This window comes from Gekko japonicus, unplaced genomic scaffold (assembly GCF_001447785.1).
Source record: "Gekko japonicus isolate JY-2015 unplaced genomic scaffold, Gekko_japonicus_V1.1 scaffold4525, whole genome shotgun sequence".
In the NCBI taxonomy this organism is placed as follows: Eukaryota; Metazoa; Chordata; class Lepidosauria; order Squamata; family Gekkonidae; genus Gekko; species Gekko japonicus.
In genome coordinates, this window is record NW_015171027.1 from 5728 (window position 1) to 15702 (window position 9975).

Consider the following 9975-nt stretch of genomic DNA (forward strand, 5'->3'; position numbering starts at 1 on the left):
CCGGCCCTCATTCAGCCAGGAGGAGGCAGGAGAAGAGGGAGGGTAAGTTGCTTCCTCCCTGCCTCTCCCCACCCCTGCCTGCCTGGGGCCAGGGAGGGCCTTTGCGGGGCTTCCTTGCACTCCTGCCGGCCTTGCAGGTCCACCGCCGGGCCCCTCATGAGGCTCGGCAGTGAAGCTGCAAGGCCGGCAGCGGCGGCCGGGACCGTTGGGGGCGGGGTATGTGGCCTTATGACACACTTCCGGTGATGTCAGGGGGTGTGGCCTTATGACACACTTCCGGTGATGTCAGGGGGTGTGGCATATGCTAATGAGTTATGCTAATGAGTCCCCCTAGCTCTTTTTCTACGAAACGACCCGTGCGTAGGGCTATCTTTCGGCTGTGCTCCTGCAGAGTGCAGGGGGTTGGACTAGATGACCTGCAAGGTCCCTTCCAACTCTAACATTCTATGATTCTGTGATTCTGTGAACACACACCCACTCCCAGTGATAGGCTATTTACATTACACTGCTTATCTATAGGTTAGTTTCTCAATCCAGCTCAGCCTGTTCTAGGTACAGCTAGAAGAAAGGCTTAGGCTGAATACATAACACTGGACATTTCGTAAGATCCACTAGTAGAATCCCAGCACTGTAGCGAGGGTGTAACTGCAGCCACACATCTGGATATGGTGCTGTCATTGCACTCTAGGGATCATTTGCAGTTTGACTTTCTCGTCTGCACAAGGAAATCCAGTTGCGAACGGCTCCTTTAGTACAGTGTTCAACAGCGTGCAGTAGCTGTCCTGGTGCATCCGGCTTCATGCTCACTCATTAGCTGCATGAAGGAGATAGCAGCCATCCATGACTGCTTGTCCTGATGGCTAAAGGGAATCTCACATCCAGAGAAAGTCAGCCTCTGAATGCCCATGTGAGGAGGCAGCATCAGGAGAAGAACTCCGTGCTGTATTTGCTGGCCTTCCAGGGCAACTGGTCAGCCGCTGTCTGAGACAGGATGCTGATGCTGGACTAGATGGACCAACGGTCTGATCCAGCAGAGAGCCAGTTTGGTGTAGTGGTTAAGAGTGATGGACTGTAATCTGGAGAACCGGGTTTGATTTCCCCACTCCTCCGCATACAGCCAGCTGGATGACCTTGGGTCAGTCACAGCTCTCTCAGAGCTCTCTCAGCCCCACCTGCCTCACAAGGTGACTGCTATGGGGAGGGGAAGGGAAGGCGATTGTAAGATGCTCCAAGATTCCTTTGGGTAGTGAAAAAAAAGGTAAAGGTAAAGGTTCCCTTGCTCGAAAGCCAGTCGAGTCCAACTCTAGGGTTGCGGTGCTCATCTCTGTTTCCAAGCCGAAGAGCCAGCGCTGTCCGAAGACGTTTCCGTGGTCATGTGGCCGGCATGACTAAACACCGAGGCGCACGGAACGCTGTTACCTTCCCACCGAAGTGGTACCTATTTATCTACTTGCAATTTCTTGCTTTCGAACTGCTAGGTTGGCAGGAGCTGGAATTAGAGACGGGAGCTCACTCCGTCATGCGGCACACTCGGGTCTCGAATTGCTGAACTACTGACCTTCCACCGCCTGTCGTTCAGCGTCTTAACCACTTGATAAAAACCAACTCCTCCTCCTCCTTTCCCCAAGGAATGGCAGCAGTTTAAGATGTTGAGCTTCCCCAGTCCTGAAGATGCTGCCCGGCTCCCTTTCCAGATGGATGTGTTCCAAAGCGCCATGCAAGTTCAGAGCCTGGTTGTTGGGTTTGGACCATGGCATCAGGTGGGGGGGGGCTCCGAACTACAAATGTAAACCAGTTGTTAATCCTGTTTAAAGGCCACGGCAGGAAGAAAGCGGATTCCTTTGAAATGCGGTGTTCGAGGAGAGTTTTTTGCAAATTACCCTGAACTGGCAAAAAAGACAAATGAGTTGGTTCGAGACCAAATCGAGCCTGAACTCTCCCTAGAAGCTAAAATGACTAAACCGAGCCTGTCGTCCTTTGGTTACATTATGAGACGACAAGACTCACCGGAAAAGACAATAATGCTAGGAAGAGTTCAAGGCAGCAGGAAAAGAGGAAGACCCAACAGAACATAGAATCATAGAGTTGGAAGGGGTCCTACAGGCCATCTAGTCCAACCCCCTGCTCAGTGCAGGATCAGCCTGGAGCATCCCTGACAAGGGTTTGTCCAGCCGCTGCTTGAAGGCTGCCAGGGAGGGGGAGCTCACCACCTCCCCAGGCAGCTGATTCCACTCTTGCACAATTCTTACTGTCAAAAGGTTTCCCTAATATCCAGCAGGTACCTTCCTGCCCTTCATTTAAACCCGTTATTGCAAGTCCTCTCCTCTGCTGCCCACAGGAACAGCTCCCTGCTCTCCTCTAAGGGACAGCCCGTCAAATCCTACAAGAGATCAATCGTATCTCCCCTCATGTCCCCCCTCAATGGTGGACTGAATCAGGAAAAGACCTGAGAATGCCTGTTAACGACAGGACAGCTTGGAGGACATTAATTTGTCAGGTCCCCATAAGTTGGAAGTGACTTTATGGCACTTAACACATGCGCGCGCGCACACCCACACGTCATGGTTCCCACCTAAGTAACCTTAGCCATTGTAGTCATATGGCAGGACTAGGAATCACTACCCAAGAATCTCTGACCAAAACCTGCACTTCCCAGCATTCAGGAGCCAGTTTGGTGTAGTGGCTAAGTGCGCGGACTCTAATCTGGGAGAACCGGGTCTGGTTCCCCACTCCTCCACTTGCACCTGGCTGGATGACCTTGGGCAAGCCTTAGTTCTGATAAGAGCTGTTCTTGGAAAAGAGCAGTTTCTGTCAAGAGCTCTCTCAGCCCCACCTACCTCACAGTCACAGGGCGTCTGTTGTGGGGAGGGGAAGGGAAAGGAGTTTGTAAGCCGCTCTGAGACTCCCTCGGGTAGTGAAGGGCGGGGTATAAATCCAATCTCTTCTTCTTCTCTTCGTCATTTGGGCAATACAAGACCAGCACACAGAACTCTCAACTTTCACTTCTAAAAAAAGGATCTCCTCCTTTGGGTTGGAAAGAAAGGCTTGAAAATAGGGGTGGAAATGTCTTCTGAAATCTGGAAGTGCAGAGGGCTGTCCTCGGTCCTGGGACGGGGCTTGGCTCCTCGGCATTATCCCTCCTGTGCCTCCAAAAGCAGGTTGAAGTATGCAAAACAAACAGAATAGATGCTAATCTGCTCGATTTGCGTAACGGATACAGATTGTGGAGTTCAGCCCTTCTTGGCTCAGGATTTTAGATACCTCACTATGGATTTTTTTTTAAACAGTCTTATAGTATTTTGAATGTGGGATATTTAGGAAATTCAAAGGCAGCGCGCTCAGGTTTTCTGTGTCTGGTGACTGTTCTGGAATTGTTTGGTCAGCACACCTGAAGTCTCCTGGGCTCCACCCTCTATGCAGTTTGCATCCACCCCGTTTCCGACCTCATTCTTTTTTCCCCATGGTGTTCCCCCGGCTCACTTGAGTCAACACCCTCTGAGGTCAGACCCACCTCCCACCCTCCTTCCCAGGTTTTCGAGATCGCTTTCTGGAACAGGCAGAAACTCCCTAGGGAAAAACCTTTGTAGCTTAAAAACCAAAAAAAAAAAGAACACCAAAGCAGCTTTATGCAGTAATGGTTAGATACTCCCCCCCCTCCCCTTTGGGAGAGGCAGTGGTTCAGTGGTAAAGCACCTACTCAGAATCATAGAATCATAGAGCTGGACGGGATGTCCAGGGTCATCTAGTCCAACCCCCTGCACAATGCAGGACATTCACAAACACCCCCCCCACACACATACGCAGGGGTCATTTCCTACAGGAGCGCACAGGAGCGGAGCTCCGGCAGTAAAGAGCCCGGGGGGCGGGCACATGCAACAAGCCCCGCCCCCTGCTTCCAGCAGCCCTCAGACACAGCAAGAAGCAGCCAGGTAAGTTGCAGAGCTCCCCCCCCAGCCCAAAACAGTCCAGTGGCATCTTTAAGACCAAGTTTTATTCAGGTACAAGCTCTCCCTCCTCTGTGAGGGCAGATCTGCGTGTTCCCCCCCCCCCATAGCTAGCAATCCAAAACAGTCCAGTGGCATCTTGAAGACCAAGTTTTATTCAGGTACAAGCTCTCCCTCCTCTGTGAGGATAGATCTGCGTGTGTCCCCACCCCACATAGCTAGCAATCCAAAAGAGTCCAGTGGAGCCTGAGCGGTGGGTGTTGCCTTCTGACACACTTCCGGTGACGTCAGGGGGTGTGGCACATGCAAATAAGCTATGCAAATGAGCTCCTGCACCTCTTTTTCTATGAAATGACCCCTGCACATACGCCCCAAGTGTCCTTGGGGTGGATCCAGAAACAGGCTTGGGAACAGTGTATTGCGTAGCTAGGCCTTTAGCGCAGTGTAATGTCCCCAATCTTCTAACTGTGGTTAGGGTATTGGGTTGGGTGCATACTGGTGGCTTTCCTGCTCCATAGGCTATAACAGAGAATCAAATTTGCAGCATAGCTGCTGGTGCCTCTCCACAGCCCCCCCCCAAGTTTAAAAAATATTGGAGAGGGGGGTCCATTTCTATGGACCCCAGAAGGAGGTGCCCCCATCCTCCTTTGTTTCCAATGGAGAGGAAAATGCCTTCTCAGTTTCCTTGTGAGCTGAAGCTAAAATCCCTGAGCTGCCACCTAATTTTTTTTGTGCCAGCACCGACTAGCGCTTCTTAGAGGGAATGCTGGTTAGGAAATCAGGAACATCATGGCCGCACTAGAGCTCTGCTCCAAATTCAGCCCTTCATCTGCAGCGTGGGGGAAAATTTAAGCCCTTCCGCTTCTTCCACAGCAGGGCTGTCGTAAGAATTACAAAAGTAATATATGCGCCATGTTTTGAACACTTTACCAAAAAAAAGGTGGTAGATCATTGCGGTTATTATTTCTTTTGGGACCCCGAGAGAAAGAGAAACCTCTGTTTGCCATTTCACCCCTGGTGGGGTTATCACTTCTGACACCAGTTGGAAGCAATGCTCCCTCTAAGCTGTGCACTAGACCTCTGATCCAAATTCAGCCCTTCGTCTGCAGCGTGGGGAAAAATTTAAGCCCTTCTGCTTGTTCCACAGCAGGGCTGTTGTAAGAATTACAAAAGTAATATATGTGCCATGTTTTGAACACTTAAAAAAAAAGGTGCTAGATCACTGCCGTTATTGTTTCTTTTGGGACCCTGAGAGAGAGAGAAACATCTATTTGCCATTTCACCCATGGTGGGGTTATCACTTCCGACACCAGTTGGAAGCGATGCTCCCTCTAAGCTGTGGGGACTTGTGAGCAACAATTCTACTTTGTGAGCTACTGGCATTAAAGCTGTGAGCGAGCCATTTGGCTGCTGCGTCAATTAGTCTGCTCTGGAGCCGTCCCTCCTGAGCTGAGGCAAAAATGTGTGAGCCGGAGGCTAAAAATCTGTGAGCTCGCTCACACCAACTCATCTTAGCGGGAACACTGGTTGGGAGGGTCATTTTTGTGACGGTTCCTGGAAGCCAAGAGCTGATGAAACTGGGGCCAAATTAGATGGGGCTTTCCATGGTTGAGACCTCCTGCGGTTTTTAAACAATAAAAGCAACTGGGGAGGAACAATCCAGATCAGCATCATGGGGGGGGGGATGAATAAATGGGGACAGGATAGAGATTTATAAAATTATGCATGATGTGAAGAGAGTTGACAAAAAGAACTTTTTCTCCCTCTGCCAAAATACTAGAAATTGAGGGCATCCAATAAAGCTGATGGGTAGTAGGTTCAGGACAGACAAAAGGAAATACTACTAAACTGTGGAATTCACTGCTGGAAGATATAGAAACAGCCACATACATAGACAGCTTTAAAAGGGGATTAAACAGATTCATGGAGAATAGGTCTACAATGTCTACTAGCCATGGTGACTGAGGGGAACCTCCACATTCAGAGGCACATTCAGAGGAACTCTGAATCTCAACACTAGGAAGTAACATCAGGTCAAGGCCTTGGCCTCTATGCCCTGTTGTTGGCCCTCCATAGGAACTGGTTGGCCGCTTTGTGAGACAGGATGCTGGAATAGACGGATCACTGGTCTAATCCAGCAGGGCTCCTCTTATGTTCTTATGAAGGCCTCGGCCTCTATGTGGTAACTGGGGGGAACCTCCACATGGTAACTGAGGGGAACCTCCACACTCTGAATCTCAGCGCTAGGAAATAACATCAGGTCAAGGCCTTGGCGTCTATGCCCTGTTGTTGGCCCTCCAGAGGAACTGGTTGACCGCTTTGTGAGACAGGATGCTGGATTAGATAGACCACTGGTCTGATCCAGCAGGGCTCTTCTTACATTCTTATGATGAATCTTTTCCTGCTACATTCATTTCCCAACCTCAGTTCCCCACCCACCCTGTTGCATTCAGGTACCATACAGCTGCTTTTATCATGGAAAAAACAAACTTTGGAGATTCTGGCCTTAAATTTGAAACTGGATGGGTTTTAAGGAGGAAGCCCGGCGCTTGAATCCCAGTGATTTCAATTGAGGATTTAGGCGTGCCTTGTACTGTGCATTGAGCATTTGCCAGACAAGGAGTTCTGCAACTAGGCGCGTCTCTTGCCAGGTCACACCTCGTTGTGCAAGCAGCATTATGCAAACAAGCACCGGTCTTTCTTGGGCTGCTGAATCAGCAGCTGGCAGACATGGAGGGTGGTTCTTGAGTCTGTGGCAGGTCCCGCACTGCTTCTGTTCACCCACAAACGGCCTTGCACATAAAGGGTTTGTGACCGTGGTTCCTGGTGTGCACTCAAAGGAGGCTTTGTGCCGTGTCTGAATCCACACCTATGGAGAGCCAGTATGGCATAGTGCAGTAGGCTTTCCAGTCCCCAGGTCGGGGGCGGGGTTCCCCCCGGTTTTCGGGGCTTCGGCTCACCACCAGGAAACCCCGCCCGCAGACAGCCATGTCCTCACGTGACTTCCCTGATGTGATGATGTCACCTGGAAGGGCTGTCATCATGCCGGGGACGTCTCTTTGGGATGCTCTGGTTTGAGGGCAAAACTCTATGGTTTTAACTCAGTTTTACCATAGAGTTCTGCCCTCAAACCAGAGCATCACCGTGCGATCCCCCTGGCACAATGACGTCACTGGGTGGGGCCATGTGGGGCTCTTGTCCAACAGGGCTTCTCATTGGCCATGGGCCATTTATTTATTTATTCTTAAACAATTTTTTTATTTTCTAAACAAACAAACATAAAATTGGGGTACAACATTTCAGTCTTTCTTTTCCTCTATTAAACTACCTCATCCATTAACGAAGTCTATATCATTTTCCCACGTACTGCTATCATATAATATTTGCAAATATATAGGTATACAGTTTCTTTTATTCTACTAATGTAGATTTTGTCTAAACATATTGTTAAATTCTTTCTTTGGATATATAAAAAGGCCTTTGTTTTCTTCTGGATATTAATGTAATGGTCTGAGGGAATTTCTGAGATTGGTAATGATCAGGGGTCATTTCGTAGAAAAAGAGGAGCAGGAGCTCATCAGCATAACTCATTAGCATAACTTATTTGCATATGCCACACCCCCTGACATCACCGGAAGTGTGTCAGAAGGCAACACCCACCGCTCAGGCTCCACTGGACTGTTTTGGATTGCTAGCTATTGGGGGGGGGGAACGTGCAGATCTGTCCTCGCAGAGGAGGGAGAGCTTGTACCTGAATAAAACTTGGTCTTAAAGGTGCCACTGGACTGTTTTGGGCCCGGGGGGGGGCCTCTGCAACTTACCTGGCTGCTTCTTGCTCTGACTGAGGGCTGCTGGGAGCAGGGGGTGGGGCTTGTTGCATGTGCCCGCCCCCTGGGCTCTTTACTGCCGGAGCTTCGCTCCTGTGCGCTCCTGCAGGAAATGACCCCTGATACATTTATTTATTTCTTTATCTATTATGTTTATGTCCCAATCTACCCCCAAAATGGGCTCATCTGATTGACGGGGCAGATTGAGACAATGTTGTTCCAACCTGCAGCCGCAATGTTGGCTTTATTCTCTCACTCCTCTTTCCCAGTGTATTTTTAAAGTTACCATGATAAAGTTATCGTGATGACGCCTCTTTCTGCTCGCCGCCCACTGCCCTGCCTGCCTGCTTCCTTGGCCCTCCTCCTCCCTCTCCGTTCCCGGCTTTCCCCTGTGGGTTTTTATCTATCCTTTCCACCAGGCAGCTCAGGATGTATGATCTCCCCTCCTTTATGCTGTCTTTACATCAACCCCATGAGGCAAGTCAGCCCCGAGAGAGCTGTGCAGTTTGTATTTGGTTTTCCATGTTTTCATTTTGGGTATTTATACCTTGCCTTTCTCCACCCTGAGCCCGCAAAGCGGCTTACAGCATCATTCTCTTCCATTTTATCCTTGCAACAACCCTGTGTGGTAGGCTAGGAGGAGAGATAGCAATTGGCCCAAGATCACCCAGCAAGCTTCCGTGGGGATTTGAAACTGAGACCGATTTCCCACAAGCGCTGCTCCGCGCTCGCTCTTCCCTTTTGCCCCGATGGTACGTGTCAATTTCACACGAGCTGCTGTGTGGCCGCATTTTGCCCCAGCTTCGCGTGATTTCCCCCGCGTCTACTCAGTCCTGTTTTTTGAGGATTGCGTAGACGCGGGGGAAATCGTGCGAAGCTGCGGGGGAGAAATGCGGCCGCGCAGCCACTTGTGTGAAATTGACACGTACCATTGGGGCAAAAGGGAAGAGCGAGCGCGGAGCAGCGCTTGTGGGAAATCGGTCTGAGTTTCCCCGATTCTGGTATGGCGTTCTAAACGTTATATCATGCTTTTGGGTATACAGTTGTTAAAAAAATTACACTTCATTAAAGAATTCGTCTGGACTAACTCTCCTGTACTCTTAACAATGTGCTTTTTGTTACGTGCTAAGCGGACAGCCCAGTGCCTTAGAAAAGCAAGAAATGATGGAGACTCAGCGGAAGATGGAGGTGACCAAAAAACACCTTGCCGAAGTGTACTGCGTCCTCATCCTGGGACTGGGAATGGTTGAGCGGCATCACATGGCTTGTGGAAGGTAAGGAAACAGCTGCACTCAGAAAATGTTCCCTCTGAGATAATTCACAGCTTGGCGCCATGGCAGCCTATTCAATGGAGACAATTCTTTAGAGCAGGGGTCCCCAACCTTAAGAATATAAGAGAAGCCAATGTTGGATCAGGCCAATGGCCCATCCAGTCCAACACTCTGTGTCACACAGTGGCCAAAACCCAGGTGTGATAGGGATGTCCACCTAAAGGGCCAGAGCCCCAGAAGCCCTCCCACTGTTGCCCCCCCCCCAGCACCAAGAATACCTTATGAACCCTTGTGGAATTTTGAGAACAGGGAGTGAGCACCACCACAAAATGGCTGCCGTGGGGGCTAGTCAGAGCCAATACCAAAATGGCTTCCCTAGAAGGTTGGGGCTGATACCAAAATGGCTACCACAGGAACCGGGACCCGTTTAGGATTGCCAGCAGGTATGAAGAAAAATGTCGCCCCTCTTTAATAGAGTCTGAACGTGTGGAAAAGTTTAATTTTGTTTTTCATTTATGTGTGTTTCTGAGGCCTGTTTACTTAACCCTTCTGGTTATCTGATCTGTTTTTTGGGGAGGTTGAGTCCCCCCCCCTTTTAGTTTTTCATCCTATATTGTTCTCTGGTCAATACTATCCTATTAAAGCTCCGTTAAAGGGACGGGAGGAACATATTTTCTCCAGGCTGTCAGCAACCCTAGGCCCCTACCAAAATGGCTGCCCTGGAGATCAGGGGCCAATCACAGAGTGGCGGTGATGGCATGCTGAGTAGTGTTGCCAGCTCCGGGTTGGGAAATATGTGAAGATTTTTTTTTGGGGGGGGAGCCTGTGGAAAGCATGGTTTGGGGAGGGGAGGGAATGTAATGTAGGGTTCCACTCTCCGGGGGGGGGGGGAACCACAGATCCCCCCACTTTTCAACCTGATCTCCTACAAAC

General features: G+C 49.9%; 1 protein-coding gene across 1 annotated transcript in view; it reads left to right on the plus strand.

Annotated features, from left to right (window-relative positions):
- PPP1R36 (protein phosphatase 1 regulatory subunit 36) overlaps nucleotides 1–9975 on the plus strand; it is a gene marked incomplete at both ends in the record, with an annotated part of 71786 nt that overhangs the window by 5066 nt on the left and 56745 nt on the right. Inside the window, 1 exon segment of the mRNA XM_015419032.1 lies at nucleotides 8909–9045. Coding sequence (XP_015274518.1) covers nucleotides 8909–9045 — 137 coding nt within the window.